Consider the following 20,967-nt stretch of genomic DNA (forward strand, 5'->3'; position numbering starts at 1 on the left):
GCTCCTGTGTTGTACCCTTACATGTGAGGCCGTTGGTGACCACTTGCTCTCTCGAGTTCGCGGGAGAGAACCAGCGGTCAGTCGGATGCCTTCCCCTACACACGCACATGCACGCACACGCACACTCGTAGCGGATGGCGTGAGTGTCAAAAGTTGCTGCGTGGGGTTGTGATGAGAGGCTGCTCGGGGGTGTGATGATGTGCTCTCCGGTGTGACTTGTGGATGTGTCATTTCTTCACGTAGTGCTGCGGGTTCACCGGAGGTTCTGTTACAGTGAACTCGAAATTCTCAGTGATGACGGTGCCAGTGTTGGCGCGATGACTTGTGAGTGTTGTCAGTGTAGCCTAGGTGTTGGCAATCGGTTGTCAGTGTGCTTCGGTGTGTGCAGTGTTACCAGTTCGATTGTGTTAACGAGTTGTTATGTTAGTGCATTTTCAACCTCAGGACATGCGAAGCTGTTCCGACCGAGGTATACATCTTCCGTGTTTTCACATCTTTGGAAGTGTGTATTATATCATCACCCTTATCAGCACATTCGTATGATGCTGCTCGCTTATCAGTGCTGAGTGTTATCGAGTTATTTTCACCGTATCACCATAACCGTCCTTCTGCTTCCCTCCTGTGTTTCAAGTGTTTCGTGGTGACAGTTTGAATCTGTGTTCTGTTTTTTTCCCGTTGGACTGATATACCGTGTTGTCAGTATGTGTCAGGAAACCCCCGTGTTGTTTGCATTGTCAACCAAACTTTCGGTAGTCAAGTAAGTGTTCTCATTATTTTAAACACAAGCGAGATTCCCGCCACTCTGAGGGAGAGATTCGCGCTCGGGAAATCTCGAAACTCAGATTCCAAGTGTTTCGTTTTAAGATCCGTTTTACTCCATTTATCTATATCTCTATTAATTTATTATTGGTTTATTTACCAGTTTATTGACATGTTTGTTTGTCTATTTATTCATTTAGCAGATGCAAGGTTCGTAAAGATGTCCTTGACAGTGTTTGTTGTGAATAAAAATAACATGTTCAGTGTTTGCATCGGAAGTAGGGGGGGTGAGGGTAAGGGAGGGTAGGTGTTTCGAAGCTTCATTTGGTTCATTTGGAGTTTCCAACGTCACATTTATTTATTTATTTATTTATCAGCTTGATTTATTTGTTTCTTCATGAACCTATTGGTATTTGTTGCGTGTAGTTATATTTTATTTTTTTGTTGTTTACCTTAACCTTTCGAAAATGTTAGTTATTTTGATACATTATTGTTATCATTATTATTATGATTATTATTATTTTTTTTAAGTATAAGGATCTTAGTAAATGCATGTGTCTATTTTCAAAGCTTATCTCATTTTTTTGTGTGTGAGGGTGGGGGGGGGAGGGTTATAAGAAACTGAAGCACCTTCTGATAACCAATTTGTTGCTATTGTTTACATGAATGCGTTATTTACATACAGATTGTACACATATAACCGGTGTGTGTGTGTGTGTGTCAACTAGTGGTGTGTGTGTGTGTGTGTAAGTGTTCTTTTATATACATGTAAACCAATTAAAGATTCATTTGCTTAAAATGTAACGTGTCTGAACATGTCTTGGCGAGTTACAAAAGGGAGAGGAGGTTATGTCATAGTGTGCCTCGACTATTTTCGTCGTGCGCGCGAATACACAAACATACACGCACACGAACGCACGTACACACGCATACACATACACACACACATACACACACACACACACACACACACACACACACACACACACACACACACACACACACACACACACACACACACACACCTACACACACACACACAACACACACATACACACACACACCACCCACACACACACACACACCACACACACCACACACACACCCCACACACAACACACACACACACAACACACACAACACACACACACACACCACACCACACACACACACACCACACACACACACACACACACACACAAAACACCAACACACACACACACAACACACACACACAACACAACAACAACAACAACAACAACAACAACAACAACAACAACGACAGATGAAAGGGTAAAATACTGGAGAACAAATTCCTCTCACTCGAAAACAAACAAACACATTTTCGATTTTTAACTAGGAAATTACAGAAAGAAGGGGATAGAAAAGACGATAAAAAGGAAGAGAGAGAAAAATAGGAGGGAGGAGAGAAGGAGAAAAAGGAAAGAGGGGAGAGAAAGGGGGAAGAGATAGGGGAGAAGAGGAAAAGAGATAAATGATTTAGATAGAGGGGACAGAAGAGAGTAGGGGAGGGGAAGGGGAGGGTATAGGAAGTGTGATAAAGGGAGGGAAGGGAGAAGGGTAACCGTAGAGAAAAGGGAAGGAAGGAAGGAGGGAGAGGGGAGGAGAAGAGGAAGGAGGATAGAGAGAGGAAAGGAAGGAAGACGGTAGGGAGAGGAAGGGAGATTGGGAGAGGAAAGGAATGAATGAGAGAGAGGAAGGAAGAGGAGAAGGAAGGGAGGGAGAGGGAGTAAGAAAAAGAAAAAGAACATTGAGAAGAGAGAGAGCGAGAGGAGAGAAGTAAGAGAAAGATGAAGGAAACTGAGAAGAGAGAGGGAGACAGACACAAAAAAAAAGTGAAAAGGAGAGGGAGAGAGAAACGAGAACCGGCCAACGTGGGAAGAGGGAAAGATGAAAAGGAAGGAGATTAAAGAGAAGGTGGAAAGGGGTGAATAGGGAGAAGGGAAGAATACGGGGGGGGGGAGGGGAGGGAGGGAGGGAAGCAAGTGGGGAGCGAGTTTAAAGAACGGAGTTTGTTATGAATAAAGAGAAGAGCAGTAAAAAAAAAAAAGGCAGAAGAAAGGGGAATTATCAAGAGGAAGGGTTGTTGCATAATGGGAAGGAAAGAGGAGGGATTTGGAGGGAAGGAGGGATGGGGAGGAAGGGGGGGGGGCGGAGCCAAGAGGGAAGGAGGGAGGGACGGGGAGGAAGGGGCGGGGCCAAGAGGGAAGGAGGGAGGGATGGGGAGGGACGGGAGGGAAGGAAGGGAGGGGGGAAGGGGAGAAAGGGAGGGACAGGATGAAGATCGAAGGAGGGAGGGAGTGAGGGAAGAAAGGAAGGAGGGGAGAGGGAAGAAGGCTTGAAAGGGAAGAGAGAGAGGAAGGTAAAAGGAAAAACGGGAAAAGAGGAAGGGAGGAAAGGATGTTAGGGAGGGAGGGAGAAAGGAAGGAAAAGAGGGGTGGATAAATGGAGAGGGAAAGTGCGTTGGGATGGAGGAAGGGAGAAAGAGAGAGAAAAAAGTGTGAGGGAGAGAAGGAGAGAGAAAAAAAGTGAAGGGGGGGGGGGATGGAGGGTTCGAGGCAAGGTATTCGCCAAAGACATTGGAAAATGGGGAAAATAGATTACATAAACAGTGGAAACACAAGTCGTATTTTCATGATGAGAAATGTATCTGTTTACGTGTGTACTAGGTGCTTAAAGAGGGCGTGATTTAGTGTACATGTGTGTGTGTGTGTGTGTGTGTGTGTGTGTGTGCGCGTGCGCGCTCGCGTGAGCGTGTGCGTAAATGTTAATGCAATGTCAATGCATATACACATGCGTGTGTGCACGTCTCCTTACGAGAATGCATATCAATGTATGCATGTGTGCGTCTGCATGTGTACCCTGCACAGACGTTTTGTTTACATTTCTTTGCCCGCCGCGGGTGCCTCAGTCACCCCCCTCCCCCTCCCCCCTCCCCCCGGTGCAGCTTCCAGGCGTACGAGCTTTATCAGAAGCGCCCTGGTCTCGGGCCGCCAGCCGCCGCCGTGCACGTGGGTCTCGGGCCGCTGCCGGCACCACGGGAGAGAGGGGGTGGGAACGGGGTGGGGGGGAGGGGGAGGAAGTGGGCAGGGGAGGGGGGAGGAAGGAAGGGGTGCGGGAGGAAGGGAGGGGTGGGGGAGGAAGGAAGGGTGGAAGGGGTAGGGGAGGGTGGAGGAGTAAGGAAGGGGTGGGGGAGAGTGGAAGGGGTAGGGGAGGAGGGTAGGGGTGTGGAGGAGGTTGGAGGAAGAGGGTAGGGGAAGTGGAGGAGGAGGGAAGGTGTGTGGAGGAAGGAAGGGTGGAAGGGGTGGGGGAGGAGGGTGGTGGAGGAGGTAGATAGAGGGGGAGATAGGGGAGGTGAGGAGCGGGGTCTTAGGATGAGGGTGTGTAGGGGTTCGGTTGGGGAAGGGGAGGTGCGTTGTGGGGTGGGGTTGGAGGTAGGGAGGCCGGGTGGGGGTTATTTAGCGGAGGAGAGGGATGGGGATGAGGGGAGGAGAGGAGAGGGGATGAGGATGAGGAGAGAGGAAGGGGATGGATAGACTGGGGGTGGATAGGGGCGGGGAGTTAGGAGTTAGGAGGTAGGGGAAGAGAGGGGGGGGGGGCTGTGTTAGGCGGTCAATGACAGCCTCTCTCTCCCGGAACAGGTGTAGCGGAATCACGGAAACGTCAAACTGCCTGTAATGGACCGTTGCCGTAGACAAGAGATGAGGAGGTGAAGGAGGGATGGAGGAGAGAGGGAGAGAGGGGAGAGGGAGGGAGGGGGAAGATGGAGAGGGAGAGAGAGGAGAGAGTGGGATGAGAAAGAGGGGGAAGAGAAAGAGGCAGAGGGGGTAGGAAGGAGGGGAACTGTATGGCTGCCCTACCCCCCCTCCTCCTCTTCACTCTCTTTCCTCTCTCATTTCCCCTCTTTCTCCCCCTCTCCCCCCTCTCTTATTCTCTCATTTCCCCTCTTTCTCCCCCCTCTTCCTCCCTCTCCTCTTCTCTGATTGGTTGCAAGAAAGAGATAGATATAGAAAGCAGATAAGAAATCTACATATTACGGAAATTGGCAAGAGATAGAGGCAAGGAAGAGAGAGAGAGAGAGAGAAGAGAGAGAGAGAGAGAGAGAGAAAGAGGGAGAGAGAGAGAAAGAGAAGAGAGAGAGAGAGGGATGAAGAGAGAAAGAGAGGGAGATCAAGAAAGAGAGAAAGATGAAGAAAGAGAGCGAGAAAGAAATCAAGGAAGTAAAGAATGCACGCGGAGAACGTGGCGGGGGGAGGGGGAGGGGGGGAACGATAAGTAGGCCACGAGTAAGAACGATAAAGAAGGAATAACAGAGAAGAGAAGAGACTACACGTATGTCCATGCTTTATTTACATTTTTATTCCGAAAACAAAGAAATCAAAACAAAATACAAATAGATTCTAAGAAAAAAAAAAAAAGGAAATAGGAAGAAAATGCAAGAAAAACCCAAATATTTTGACATTAAAAAAAAAAAGAAAAAAAGTTTTCGAATGTGATCAGCTAGTGACAATAATTCGGTTAACGGCAATTAGCAATTATAATTTTTTATTATATTATTTTGTTTTGTTTGTTTATTTTCGATAGCGTTGATATTACGTAAGAAAGCTTTTGTTTGTATATTTTTTTTGTGTTTATTATAGGAGGGTACAGTTTCACAGACATATCTGATTAAGCTTTCATTAATCGATATGTTGGGTGTAACAGCATGTGCGTAGATGCGTATATACACGTGTACGCATACACGTACATGTGCACATACACATACACATATACACATGCACATACACACGTACTTACACGTATACATACACATATACTTACACATACACTTATACTTACACATGAACATATACTTACACATACACATATACTTACACATACACACACACTCAGACACACACACACTCAGACACACAGACACACACACACACTCAGACACACACACACTCAGACACACACACACACACACACACACACACACACACACACACACACAGATGATTGTGTTGATATGATAAACACAATTTAATGTGTTGATATAATAAACATAATTTGCACCTTATCACTGGGAAAGCGAGCGATTTTGGTCCACATTTAGAAACTAATGATTCTTGACTTTTATTTATAGATGTATAGTGTGTACTTAAAAGTAGAAGTTATATTAGTGTTCTGTTTTATTCTGTATTGTCCTCAGAGGTAATAATGCCTGGTTTCACTCTGAATTCAGTGATTTTTATTGAAAATTAGCACTAAGGGGGACATTGCATGGATAATGGATATATTATAATAGTAACAAAGTCAGATAAATTAAATTGTATTATGAAGAAATATTTTAGTTTACCCTCAACGGTGTAACCTACTAGGCTCATAGAAAACGGTGAGTAGCCATCAGGGCGGAGGCAACACACACCTTCGTTTCTCCCGGGCTGAAACCTCGCCATTCCGAACCTATTACTTGAATCCACCTTCAAAAAAACTCATCCCAGATTATCAGAATTTATCATCATTGAAACAGATCAATTAACCCCCCAAGAAGAGAACCACAGTAGGAAGGGGTTTGTAAGGAAGTGCTTGGGTCGCAATAGGCGGGGGTTGCTGTGCCTGCATGCTTTCGTGGAGGTTGTAAACGTTACACACACTTGCTTGCTTGCGCCCTCTCCTTGTCTCGGGCTTAGTTCCCCTGTGGTTGGGGATGTTGTCTTTATTTGCTGTTCGGGAGGAGGAGAATTTTAATTGTTTTTTTTTTTTTGGTTGTTTGTTCACGGGGAGATGTGTGTTTGCTTTGTTGTATGTCTTTTTTTCTCTCTCTTGTTTGGTTTGCCTCTGTTTGTTTCTTTCTCTTTGTTTGTTTCTCTCTCTCGCGAATCTGTCTCTCTCTCTCTCTCTCTCTCTCTCTCTCTCTCTCTCTCTTCTCTCTCTCTCTCTCTCTCTCTCTCTCTCTCTCTCTCTCTCTCTCTCTCTCTCTCTCTCTCTCTCTCTCTCTCTCTCTCTCTCTCTCTCTCCTTTTCCCTCTCCTTCTCTCTCTCTCTCTCTTTATGAGGGAACAATTAAAGTAGATACATCTGCGTTACTCGTAACTTTGTTTATTAATGTTAATTAACTTAAACATCAGGTGAGTAAAAACGGGGTTTAGGTGAGGATCTTGCAAGCACATTGCATGCACGTCCAGAGGGGAAAATGCTATGTGCTAAAAGCGTCAATGTCGGAGTGTTTGTCATGTCAGGAATGCGTTAGATTAAAAGCGAGAGTGGGGGGGCAAGATAATGCGATAAGGAAGGGAGGGAACGGAGATATGATGAGAGAAGTGAAAAACGAAGATGATAAAGCGAAGTAAAAACGAAGATAATAGAGAAGTGGAAAACGAAGATGGTGTAGAAGTGAAAAACGAAGAGGATAGCGAAGTAAAAACGAAGATAATGAGTAAAAACGAAGATAGCGTAGAAGTGAGAAAAAACGAAGATACCAGAGAAACGAAAGAGAAAATGATACTGAAATGAAAAAAAGGCAACTTAACAAACGGAAATGAGGGGGAGGAGGAGGAAGCGGATAAGGAAGAGGGTGCTGGATAGATAACGGGGGAGGGGGAGGGGGTGAAGGGAGGGGGGCGGAGGGGAGGTACTGAATGGATGGATCACTGGTAGGCGGGGGGTGGGGGGAGGGAAGCTAGTGCTGTTATAGAAATTTAAAGAAAAGAAGGGAGTTCGTGTTACGGTATTAATGCGAAACACATACACACCTCATACTCATACACTTACTCACTTACTCACACACTCACTCATTCATTCACTCACTCACTCACACTCACTCACTCACTCACTCACTCACTCACTCACTCACTCTCACACACACACACACACCACACCACACACACCACACACAACACACACACACACACACACACACACACACACACACACACTCGAGTACATCCTCCAAGCCTCCATATGTGCTGTAGTCTAAGTAAATAGCACATTTTTGACTTTGTGAATTGTCCTCGCCTGAAATGTGCTCTGGCAGGTGTGTAATGATTGATTGCAGGTAATGATTGCAGTTACTTTGATTCATTTGACAGTGTCTTTTCACAGAGCGTGTTGCAGTGCCAGAGGTCGTGGGGAGGAATATATGAAGATGAAGAGGGAGGGAGAGAGAGAAAGGGAGAATGAGAAGGAAAGGGAGAGAGAGGGAGGGAGAGAGAGAGGGAGGGAGAGAGAGGGAGAGAGAGAGAGAGGAAGAGGAAGAGGAAGAGGAAGAAGGAAAAGAAAGGGGACAAACTAACAAACAATGATACAACCAAACACTCAATCAAGTTCAAAACACAGACAAGACCAAAACCCCACAACCAAACACTCAATCAAGTTCAAAACACAGACAAGACCAAAACCCCAGAGAAAATCAAGCAATCAAGTCAAAACACCAACAAGACAAATCCGAGAATTCAGCAATCAAATTCAAAACAAGACCAAAACCCCAAAGAATCTCGAGCAATCAAGTTCAAAACAAAGCAAACAAGACCAACCCCCCAAAGAAAATCAAGCAATCAAGTTGAAAACAAAACAAGACCTCACCTCATTTCCACACTCAAACAACACAGGACTAAACCAAAAACGCCGTGTCTTCCCCTGTGTTAATTCTCGGCTTTTGAAATGCTTTCTCTCTCGCCTTTTTTAACGCGTGACGTTGTTCCCTTGAGCGATGCGCGCCGGAAGGAAAGTGCTCGAAAAGAGTCAATTGGCTGAAAATAGATTTATTGTTGTTTGTATAGTTATTTATTTTTTTTTTTGGGGGGGGAGGGGGAGGGGGGAGGTGTTTTCTGGTCATCGTTGTTGTTGTTGTTTTATTGTTGTTATTATTGTTGTTAATGTTATTAATCATCATCATCAGTATCATCATCATCATCATCATTATTAATATGATTATTAGGATTATTATGATCATTATTGATACTACCGTTTTTAGTGTCGTTTTTGTTATTATTATTATTATTATTATTATTATTATTATTATTATTATTATTATAAGTTGCATTTTTCTCTTCACACGTTTATTTGTTATTTTAGATGTTACGTGGCAATATTTATTTTCTTTTCGTCTTATTCCATTTTATCAATATTCTTATTTAATTACTAACTTATTTTTTAACAAACAAACAAACGAAACAAAACAAACAAATAAACCAAAAAATATTACATTATCCCATTTTCGAGAACATTCCTTTTTATGATAAAGCGACTGCAGTTGCCTGTATTCATATCAACTTTAGTGTCCCTCAAAAAAAAGCGAAGATTCCCCCCTTCTCTCCCTCCCTCCCCCATCTCCTTCTCTCTCCCTCCCCCTCCCCCTCCCCCGTCTTCCTTTCTTTCCCTCCCTCCCTCCCTCTCCCTCCCCCTCCTCCGTCTTCCTTTCCCTCCCTCCCTCCCCCATCTCCTTCTCTCTCCCTCCCCCTTCCCCGTCTTCCTTTCTCTCCCCCCCCCCAAGCGAGGCCTTGACCATGAAAAGAAGCAAAACGATCGGGCGTTTTTCTTTCTCTGTCTGTCTGTTTGTCTGTTTGTCTTTGTCTTTCTATTTATCTGTCTATCTGTGTCTGTCAGTTTGTCTATCTACCTTTCTGTCAATCTCTCTTTTACTTCATTTCTCTGTTTCTTTCCTTCTGCCTCTCTGTCTCTCTTCTTCTTCTTCTTCTTCTTGGTCATTCTCTTTTCATTGTCTCTTTCTCTCCTCTACATCTATTCCAGACCATCACTCAATCTCTCCTTTCTCCTTCCTTTCCTAGTTTCCCTCCACTCCCCCTTCTCTCCTCCCTTCCCCTCCTTCCTCTTCCTCCTCCTTTCCGTTCTTCTCTTCCTCCCTCCCCTCCTTCCCTCCCTCCCTCCCTCCCCTCCTCCATTTCCTCTCTTCCTCCCATTTTCTCCCTTCCTCCCTCCCTCCCTCCTTCCCCCCCTCCATTCCCTCCCTCCCTCCTTCCCTTCCTCCCTCCCATTCCCGAGCGAAATTTACGGCAAAGCGTTGTACTCAGCGAAGGGTCGGCGCCAATTACCGGAAAATTGTAATATAAAGATTCGAAAAGGAGAAAAAGGGGACGAAATAAAATGAAATTTGATTAGCCTTCCGCCTTGGCAGAGAGAATCAGACTTGCGAGATATATTAGGTTCGCGATAGAGAGAATAATTAGAGAGAGAGAGAGAGAGAGAGAGAGGAGGAGGGGGTGAGGGAAAGAGGGAGGGAAAGAGAGAGAGAGAGAGAGGCAGACACACACACACACACACACACACACACACACACACACACACACACACACACACACACACACACGACACACACACACACACGGCACACACACACGACGCACACACACACGACGCACACACACACACACACAATTTTCGTGTTTCTTTCTTTCTTTCTTTCTTTCTCGGACAGAGAGATAGAAAAAAAGAAAGGGAAGAGAGAGAGAGAGAGAGAGAGAGAGAGAGAGAGAGAGAGAGAGAGAGAGAGAGAGAGAGAGAGAGAGAGAGAGAGAGAGAGAGAAAAGAGAGAGAGAGAGAGAGAGAGAAAAGAGAGAGAGAGAGAAAGAGAGAGAGAGAGAGAGGGGGGAGAGGAATGGACAATATACGTACTTGGCAATCGAAATTAGGATCAATCTGTCAGGTATAACTCATAAAACCCAAGGATTAACAAGAAAAGTTCTCATCGTAAGTATTGGCTGATGCGACGGAGTAACCGACTTACTTGCGGTGATAAGAAAACATTTTGTTGTTGTTGGTAGTGGTGGTGATGGTGATGACGGTGGTGATGGTGGTGGTGGTGGTGTAGTTGTTGTTATTGTTGGTGAGAGAGAGAGAGAGAGAGAGAGAGAGAGAGAGAGAGAGAGAGAGAGAGAGAGAGAGAGACGAGGAAAGGGGAGAGGATATCTCCGCTTTTGCATCGTACCTCCCGCAGATTCGTAATGGCCATAGGCAGATTATGTCTTAGATGGTGGAGGGGGGGGTCAGGCCGTACCCCCCCCCCATCACCACTCCCCTCGCCATCTGTGTTTGCTTGTTTATAGATTTTGTTTTGGTTCAAGGTTGTTTTATTGGTAACAGATGAGTCAATGCTATGTAATGAAGACGCAGATATTACACTCATTGTATGCACATCCCATTTTCTTTTGACATTCCGTTTTCTTTCGAGATCTCATTTTCTTTTGACATTCCGTTTTCTTTCGAGATCCATTTTCCTTAGACATTCCGTTTTCTTTCGAGACCCCATTTTCTTTTGACATCCCCGTTTTCTTTCTAGATCACATTTTCTTTAGACATTCCGTTTTCTTTCGCGATTCCATTTTCTTTAGACATTCCGTTTTCTCTTCCCCCTTTTCCGCCTCCCCGTTTTTTCCTTCACCTTCCTGTTACACCTCTCGCACGCCCTCTCCTGACCTTCTCTGCTTTCCTTGACCTTCGGCAGGAGCGGCGGCGACTTGACCATGTGAGGCTGAGGTGCCATGAACAGCAGGTTCGAGATTTGCAACAGCAACAACGGCAAGAACAACGACAGCATCGCCAACAGCGAGCAAACGAGCGACGGCAGCAGTGACCGGGTCATTGGAGCTGGGCATCACACTCCAAAAACTCCCGTGGCCCAGGGTACGTAAGATGAATGTTTTTTTTTTTCTTTTCTTTTTCTCTAGTTCTTTTCTTCGGGAATTGTAGTAGTGGGTACGGGTTTGTTTGGATTCTCTCCTTCTCTATTTCTGTTTTTTTTATTATTTTTTTAATTCATCATGGTGTTTTCTAGTCTGTTTTTTTTTGTCGTCTTAAGGTCTGTTATGTATAGCGTCTCTGTGTCTGTTTTCTCTCTCTCTCTCTCTCTCTTTTCCTCTCTCTTCTCTCTCTCTCTCTCTCTTCTCTCTCTGTCTCTTCTCTCTCTTCTCTTTTTCTCTCTCTCTCTCTCTCTTTCTCTCTCTCTCTCTCTCTCTCTCTCTCTCTCTCTCTCTCTCTCTCTCTCTCTCTCTCTCTCTCTCTCTCTCTCCCTCTCTCTCTCTCTCTCTCCCCCTCTGTCTCCCTCCCTCACTCCCTCTCCTCTCCTCTCCTCTCCTCTCCCTCCATTCTCTCCCTCTCCCACTTCCCATCTTCCTTCATTTATTTTTTATCCTTATTTATTCATGTGTTTCTGTTTCCTTCTCGTCTTTACTCTTTGGTTCTGTTTCTTTGGTTTTAAAGGAATAGATTTAAGTTTTTTTTAAGTTTTAAGAGCAAAAGACGAAGAGGAAAGCCAATAAAGAGAACGTGGAAGAGAAGAAGAAAGAGACGAAGGAGGAGGAGGAGGAGGAAAAAGAAACAGAAACAGAGGAGAAAGAGAAGAGCAAGAATAAGAACAAGGAAGTTGAAGACGAAGACGAAGAGAAGAAATCGGAGAACAAAAAGAAGAAGAAAACGGAGAACAAAGGAAGAAGAAGAAGAAGGAGGAGAAAACGGAGAACAAAAAAAGAAGAAGACGAAAACGACGAAGAAGAAGAAGAAAAAAGAAGAAGAAGAAGAAACGTGACGAAGAAAATAAGTCTTGCAGATGTAACTTGACTCATCCCAACTTAGCACTTTATTCACCAACTCTCGATTAATGAAAAATATGCAAACTCATCTCTAGTCATTCATATATTTCCCCGTTTTTTTTCTTTTCTTCTTTTTTTTCCAATTTATTTATATTTATAAGAAGAAGAAAAAAAAAATATGGATATAAAACTTCATGACTCAAATGCCTTTAAAGAAATGTTCTTGGAAGCTGCGTGAATCATAAGCATTAGAATATAATGTACTTATATTTTCATCTGTCTTTTGAGGGAGGGATGACGTCGAAGGAATGAGGGGGATAGATAGATAGATAGATAGATAGGAAGGAATGAGGGTGGGAGAAGGAGATGGAGAGGGAAAGAGAGGAATGAGGAAGGAAAAGGAGAGGAAGAGAGAGAAATGGGGAAGGGAAGAGAGAGGAATGGGGAAGGAAGGAGGAATGGGGAAGGAAGGAGGGAAATGGGGAAGGAAGGAGAGGAATTGGAAAAGAGGGAGAAGTAACGGAATAGAGTGGAAAGCGATGGAGAAGGAGAAAAGGAGAAAGAGAGAAAGGGTTAGATAGGATAGAGATATATGACGAAGGAATGAATGAGGGAAAGTGGAAGAAGAGGAGGACGAGAAAGAAAAAGAGGAAGTGGAAGAGGAAGACGAAAACGAAGAAGAAGAAGTAGTAGTGATAGTAGAAGTAGAAGGGAGAGGGAGAAGTATATGTAGAAAGAGAAAGAACGAGAGGAAGAGGGGAACAGAGGAAAATTAAGAAGCAATAGAGAGAGAGAACGCCTAATGAAAACGAATCAGAAAGAAAATAAAGCTGACATACGGAAAGCGAAGAGGGAAATGAAGAGGGAGAGATTATCTAGATGTAGGGGGAAAATGGGGAAAATGAGTGAATGAAGAGGAGGAGGCAAAGGGGGAAAATGAGTGAATGAAGAGGAGGAGGCAAAGGGGAAAAATGAGGGCGTATATGGGAGAAGGAAATGATAAAAAAAAATGAAGATGAGAGATGAGGAAGGAAAATTTGAGGGGAAATAATTGAGTGAGTGAAGATGAGGGGAAAGAGAAGCGAAAAGAGGCGAAAGAAAATGAGAAGGGAATTCGCGAATGGCAGAAAGAAAGATGGAGTGTCAAAGGAGAGAGTGATAAAGGAGAGACAGAGAGAGAGATTGATGAAAGAGAGATGGAGGGTGGCGATGGTGATAATGATGCTGTTGATAGTGATGATGGTGATGAGGAAAGGAAGATCGATGATGATGATGAAGAATGGTGATAAAGATCGGGAATTGGAAGGAAGAGAAGGGGAAGAAGGAACTGATAAAGAGAGAGTTAGAAGGAGGGAGAGCGAAGAAGAAGAAAACGGAAAAGAGAAAATGTAACGGAGAGATTAGGTTTACGGTTAATAATAGATGATAAAAAGGGGAAGAGGGGGAAGAGGGATTAGAAAGACGAGAAGGAGGAGGAAAAGGAAGAGGAAGGGAGGAATGCACACGGCCAGGATGTAGAGGGAGAATGAGCCATAAAAGATGAGGAAGCGAACGTAAGGGGAGAAGGAGGGAGAGGGAGACAGCAAGAGGATGGAAGGAGGGAGAGGGAGCAGAAAGAGGAGAGGAGGAGAGGAGACAAAGAGGATGGAAGGAGGGAGAGGGAGAGAGCAAGAGGATGGAAGGAGGGAGAGGGAGAGAACAAGAGGGCGGAAAGAGGAAGAGGGAGAGAGCAAAAGGATAGAAGGAAGGAATAGGTAGAAATAATAGAAATGGAAGGAAGGGAAGGAGAGGAAAAGGGAGAAAGGAGGATTTGAGGTAAATATAAGAGAAACAAAAGGGAGAAAAGAAGAGAAAGGGAAAGAAGGAGAAGGAGATGAGAAGAAGGGAAAAAATTGTTATAATTTTAAAAATAAGAATAAAGAGGGGGAAAAGGAGGGGATAGAAGAAGAGGGAGAAGAAATGAAGGGGGAACAAAGAAAACAGAAAAAAAAAATAGAGAGAATGTAGGAAGAAGGGAAAGGAAGCGAAAACCAAACAAAGGAGGAGGAACGGGGAGTAGAAAGAGGTAGGAAGAGGAACGAGAGAGAAAAATGAGGGAGAGAGAGAGAAAAAGGAGGTAGGAGCCGAAGAGAGGAGGAACAAGAATGCGAAAGCGAGAGGGGAGTGAATGAGGGATGCAAGGCGGTAATAAAGAAAGGAGGGAAGGGGGAGAGAGAAAAAAGAGAGAGGGAGAGAGGGAGAAAGAGGGGCGTAAGTGAAGGGTGTAGGTGAATGAGGGTGAAAGAGGGGAGATGAGAGGACGACGTAAAGATGAAACGGAAAAAATAGAGGGTAAGGGAAGAAGGAAGAAGCGGCTAAGAAAGGGGTGGATAGAGAGAGAGAGGAAGAAGGGGAGGAGAAGAGAAAAAGAGGGGACGAAGAGAGAGATGGAGAAGGAAGAGAGAGAGAGAGAGACAGACAGACAGACAGACAGACAGACGAAGAAAGGAAAGGAAAGCGAGAGAGAAAAAGAGAAGAGAGAGGAGGAGGAATGGAGGTGAAAGAAGGCATAGAGAAAGAAGAAAGAAGACAGGGGGATTGATAAAAGAGGGAAGAGAAGTAGAGGGAGAAGAGAAAGTAAAGGAGATGAAAGGGAGAGAAGGAGACGAAGAGAATAGAAGAGAGAAAGGGGAGAAGAGAATAAGAGAGGAGACGGACAAGAGAGGAAGTAAAGGAGGTGAGAAGGGATAGATGAAGAGGATAAGAAAGAACAGAGAAAATAGAGGAAAATAAAGAAAAGAAAACGGAATTAGAGAACCATACCCACGAAACCAACGATTTTTTTTTTTAATAATAATCAATAATGAATTAGATAAAAAAAATAAAAAAATCGATAAAAAAAAGGAAGAAATACCGTAAAAAACCCGCAAAGGGAAAACTAAATTAAATTAACTAAATTAGAATTAATTACAGACCCTGATGACTAATCCCTCTCCACAATAATGATAATGATCATCATCGTAATTTAGGTGATTATTAATGATCATCACGGTGGCGGTGATGATAACACGGGCGATATAAATTATTAATGACAATGGTGATATTGATTTTAAATGGACGGCCCTTGCTAATTAAAGCGGCGCACGAGAGGGGAAATATTCCTTAAATAAATGAATTAGTAAATATATCGATGGATAAATTATGTGTGTATATGTATGTATGTATGTAATATATATATATATATATATATATATATATATATATATATATATATATATATGTGTGTGTGTGTGTGTGTATATATGTATTTATGTGGTGATATTATTAGTGATGATAAGCATGATGATAGTTGTGATGATTATGATAATGATAACGATTTTCGATGATGATGATGATGATGATGATGATGATGGTGGTGGTGGTGGTGGTGGTGGTGGTGATGACGATGATGATGATAGGGTTGTTTCTGTTTGTGGTTAAAGTGGCGTTCATTTTGAGAAAAAAAGAGAAAAGATAAAGGGAAGGAAAAGAAGAAGAAGGGGAAAGGAAAGGAGAAGAAGAAGGTAGTGGAAGATGGTGATAATGATGGTGAGGAAAGATAGAAGTAAAGCCATGGGATGACATAAGCGCTAAAAAGAGGACGAGAGAGAGAGAGAGAGTGAGAGTGAGAGTGAGAGAGAGTGAGAGAGAGAGAGAGAGAGAGAGAGAGAGAGAGAGAACGAGCGAGAGAGAAAGAGAGAGAAGAGAAAGAAAGGATAGTGGGGGATATGAGGGGGGGTGAGGGAAGGGAGGTAAGGGTTGGGGTTAGGAATGCTGGAACATAAGAACGAACACATGGAGGGGAAGGGGGGGTGGTAGTGGCGCGCATGAGGGGGGGATGTGGAGAGGGGCAAGGGGTGGAGAGGGCGCAGGAGGGGGAGGGTGGAGAGGGCGCAGGAGGGGGAGGGTGGAGAGGGCGCAGGAGGGGGAGGGAGGGAGGGGGAAGAGGGAAGGACGGGAGGGAGAGAGCGCAGGTGGGGGAAGAGGGAAGGAGAGGGGGAGGGAGGGAGGGGGAAGAGGGAGGGAGGGGGGGGCAGGGAGGACGAAGCGCAGTGGAGCGAACCTGCATTCACGGGGGGGGGGGGGGGTGATGGGAGTTATGGGGGGAGGGGAGGGGAGGGAGAGGGGGGACGCAGGTACTCGGGAAGGGTATGAGGTGAGTAGGTCATGTTGGCATGAGGGGGGATACAATTTTATTTGGTTATGTGTGTGTGTGTGTCTGTGTGTGTGTGTGTGTGTGTGTGTGTGTGTGTGTGTGTGTGTGTGTCTGTGTCTGTGAGAGAGAGGGGAGGAGAGAGAGAGAGAGGAGGAGGAGAGATTGAGGAGAGAGGGGGAGAGAGAGAGAGAGAGAGAGAGAGAGAGAGAGAGAGAGAGAGAGAGAGGGGGGGGGGGGAGAGAGAGAATGCATGTGTGTGTGTGCGTTTATGTACGTATGTGTGTCTAATCTGTATGTATGTCTGTATGTGTACGTGTCTACGTCCGATAGGATATGGAAAAGGATAAATGAGAGAAAATGAACAAAAGCAGAACAAGAGAGAATATAAAGAAGAGTGAGAGACAAATGAAGGAGAATAAAAGAAAAAGACGTGGAGAGACACACGAAAAGAATAAGAAGAAAAAGAAGCAGAAAAGGAAGAGCAGAGCAGCGCGTAAGTGAGAGTAGCAATAGTATGTGTACATGTGCGTGTGTGCGTGTGTGTGTACATGCGCGTGTGTACGTGCGGGAGAGTCACAGGGGAGTGGAGTGAGGGGGGCCGGGGAGAGAGTACAAGATAACGAGGTTGAGTTAGATTGGTGTCTGGGACACAGGGCGGCGGGCGGTCAGTGAGGTTCTGGTGGGTTGAGATGGGTTCTACTGGGCTCTCGTGGGTTCTAGTAGGTTCTACTGGGCTCCCGTGGGTTTCGGTGAGGTTCTAGTGGGTTCATATGGGTGCTATTGGTCTCTGGTGGGCTCTGTAGGTTCTAGTGGGTTACAGTGGGCTCTGGTGAGAGAGAGAGAGAGGGAGAGAAGGGTGATGGGTTCTGATAAGTAAGGGGAAGAGGGGGAGGAGGGGAGAGAGAGAGAGAGAGAGAGAGAGAGAGAGAGAGAGAGAGAGAGAGAGAGAGAGAGAGAGAGAGAGAGAGAGAGAGAGAGAGAGGGGTAGGTTAGGGAGGGCGAGAGAGACGGGGAGGGGGGGAGAAGGGGGGGTTAGGGTAGATAGAGGAGATGGGGAAGGTGGGGGAGGGAGGAGGCGTCAGGTAGAGGGAAAGAGGGAGGGAGGGGGGGAGGTAAAGCGAGGGAGAGGGGGACAGAGGAGGAGAGATGAAGGGAGGGACAAAGAAAAGAGGGAGGAGGAGAGATGAAGGGAGGGATAAAGAAGAGAGGGAGGAGGGACAGAGGAGGAGAGAGGGAGGGAGGAAGGAGGATAAAGGGAGGGACAAAGGGAGGGACAAAGGAGAAGAGAAGAAGGGCCGGACAAAGGAGGGGAGATGAAGAAGGGAGGAAAGACAGGGGAGGAGAATTTAAAGTGAGGGAGAGAGAAATGAGGGAGAGAATAGGAGAGAGAAATTGAGGGAGAGAGTAGGCGAAATAAATTTAGGGAGAGGGGGATGCAGAAGGAGATAGAAATTGAGGGAGAGAGGGAGAGAATGGGAGATAGAAATTGAGGGAGAGAGTGATACGAGTAGGAGAAATAAATTGAGGGACAGAGAATGAGAGAGAAATTGAGGGAGAGAGGGTCATAGGTGGAGGGTAAATTGAGGGAGAGAGGATCATAGGGGGAGGGTAAATTGAGGGAGAGAGGAGCGGAGGAGGCGATAAAGAGAGGGAGAAGAGGAAATGGGAAACGATAGCGCGGAGAAATGAGACGCTGGTTCTTCGCTGGAAGGGAACGGGGATGTCGGCTGGGTGTTTTTATTATCATTATTATTTTTTTTTTTGTAGAAGGGGATATTGTATTTTATTTTATTCGGTTTATTTTTCATATGTTTGTTTTGTTATTTTTCTGTAGAATATTTTTTTTTTGGGGGGGGGAATTATAAAGAGTTGTATGTTAAAAATTTACGAATTTTTTTTTATTTTTTATAGAGAATTCGTCACATGGCAACGTGCCATATTAAATTCCTGTGACATTTAGAGCAAAAAAGAAAAAAAAATACCTGCATAATATTCTTTTCCGAAAAAAAATAAAAGAAATTCTCACCTTACGTAACGAAGTTCTCGTCCCTCATAAATTCTTACTTTGACGTGGAATCTCGCTAGTTCTCTCTCTCTCTCTCTCTCTCTCTCTCTCTCTCTCTCTCTCTCTCCCTCCCTCCCTCTCCCTCTCCCTCTCCCTCTCCCTCTCCCTCTCTCCCTCTCTCCCTCTTCGCAACGGTTGATTTTAGTTATATTCTTGAACGCAGCTTTAAAAAAGAGGAGGGAGTGGGTTACCGAGAGAGAGAGAGAGAGAGAGAGAGAGAGAGAGAGAGAGAGAGAGAGAGAGAGAGAGAGAGAGAGAGAGAGAGAGAGAGAGAGAGAGAGAGATTAGGAGTTTGCACGCTATGAAGACACTTTGTGAGGCGATGGAAGGTGTGAGGGAAAGCGGGAGAGAGAATTGTATTTAGGAAGATTTAAGATAAAGGCAGAGAAGGAGAAGAAGAGAAGGTGGGAAGGAGAGAGAGAGAGAAGGAAGACACAGACAAACAAACAAACAGGCAGACAGACACACACACACACACACACACACACACACACACACACACACACACACACACACACACACACACACACACACACACACACACACACACACACACACACAAGCAGGCAGACAGACAGGCAAAGAGGGAACTCGACCTTGGTGAAGGAGAAGCAAGTGGGTGGAGTAAGAGAAAGAAGGAAGAGCGAGAGAAAGAATGGAGGAGGAAGAGGAGGAATGAGGGAGCGGGGGAAGGGGAGGAAGAGGAGGGGGGAGGCAGAGGAATTAACAAAGAAAGAAATAGGAAGAATAGACAGGGCGACGGGGGGAGGAGGGAGAGAGGGGAGAGGAGAGAGGGATGGAGATAAGTAACAGAACCCGATAGAACCACAGACCACGATGGGCGGGGAACCTCTCGTGTGGTTCTGGAACTGAGGCGGTTCTGTGTGTGCGAGTTTTCCGTTGTGAGTCGTTTTGTTTGTTGTTTTGAGTGCATTCGCTGTTTTTCTTCGTGCATTCAGGTGGGTTTTTATGTATATGTATAAATATATATATATATATATATATATATATATATATATATATATATATATATATATATATTTTTTTTTTTTTTTTTTTTTTTTTTTTTTTTTTTTTTTTTTTTTTTTTTTTTTTTGGTGTATGCGGGTAACACTTGACTGAATATGTTTTTATTTGGTTTTATCTTTTTCACTTGCATGTTTTAACATGCTAATGAGTGAAGTAAACAGAACGGAAATGCATTTTGGAAAGCTAAATAATAAAAAAAATTGATTGATTTTTATTTATTTATTTTTTCTTTACACATTCATCATTATCATTTTTTTCACAACGCAAATAATTTTAGAAAATGTAGTATATTAATTTTTTCATAGGCTAGGATAACATTTATATTAATTCTAAACTTTTTTTTTATTATTATTATTTATTATCGCAACAAAGAATAAAGCAAGAAAAAGAAAAAGAAATTTATATTTTGTCGTTAAAACTCTCGCCTAACTTCTTTCGAAAATTACTTTTTTCTTTGGTATCATATATATATATATATATATATATATATATATATATATATATATATATATATATATATATATATTTTTACATACGCGAAAAACTTGATAATAATCTTTATATCAACTGTGTTTGTGGGTTGATATGGTGACGCGTTTCTTGCTTGATGGTATCTTATGGTGAATTACTTAATATGTATTTTCTTATTTTATGGCACTGTAAGTAGGTTTGGTTGTGTGGTGACTCACTTAAGTCTTCCTGTTGGATGTTCATGGTGTAATATTTCGATTTTTCAACGTATGGACTGGTATGGTGTGGTTATAATCACCCTGGTATGGTGTGGTTATAATCACCCTGGTATGGTGTCATATTTTTTTCACGTATGGTGTTAGGGTTCGAATCGCAAGTGTTTGGTATGGTGCAATGGTCCCAACCGCACTATACGGACAAATTACGTACAATAGATAAAGTCGTTTTCCTGACCAATAGGTGGGCTTGGTTCTGCTTCAACCTCTTGTCTGAAATTTATACCAAAGAACAGCTCGTGTGGTCGTTTGCATAATTAAAACTCGTTTGTACACCTGTTGTACAAGTGGGCAGGGTTTTATCTCTATTTATTTGTTATTATTTTTTCTTACATTTTCTCACCTCTTCTTCTTTTACTGTTTTTTTTTTGACCTGCGTGTTTGACATTGTTCTGCGGTACAGCTGATGATCAGGCATATGAACGCCACAAGCCCATTAAAAAATGTTAATTTATATAACTACTGTGTGTGTGTGTGTCTGTCCGTCTGTCTGTCCGTCTGTCTGTCTGTCTGTCTGTCTGTCTGTCTGTCTGTCTGTCTGTCTGTCTGTCTGTCTGTCTGTCTGTCTGTCTGTCTGTCTGTCTGTCTGTGTCTGTCTGTGTCTGTCTGCCAGTCTGTCTGCCTGTTTCGCGCACGTGGGTAGATT

At 44.1% G+C, this 20,967-nt stretch overlaps 1 protein-coding gene across 9 annotated transcripts in view; it reads left to right on the forward strand.

Moving 5' to 3' along the window:
- Nucleotides 1-20,967, forward strand: part of LOC119572383 (trithorax group protein osa-like) — a 74,408-nt gene that overhangs the window by 24,261 nt on the left and 29,180 nt on the right. For 6 of the 9 annotated variants that reach the window (XM_037919481.1, XM_037919473.1, XM_037919477.1 and 3 more), the window contains exon 2: nt 11,224-11,402. Coding sequence is in view for 7 of the 9 variants with exons in the window: in XM_037919473.1 (XP_037775401.1) it covers nt 11,261-11,402 (142 nt within the window). In the remaining 2 variants the exon portion in view is untranslated. Of the gene's footprint in view, nt 1-11; nt 140-183; nt 325-739; nt 758-11,223; nt 11,403-20,967 lie in introns of those variants that run through there. The other 3 variants (XM_037919476.1, XM_037919475.1, XM_037919478.1) reach the window with 3 other exon arrangements.

Source organism: Penaeus monodon, chromosome 4, assembly GCF_015228065.2.
Source record: "Penaeus monodon isolate SGIC_2016 chromosome 4, NSTDA_Pmon_1, whole genome shotgun sequence".
NCBI classification, from domain to species: domain Eukaryota; kingdom Metazoa; phylum Arthropoda; class Malacostraca; order Decapoda; family Penaeidae; genus Penaeus; species Penaeus monodon.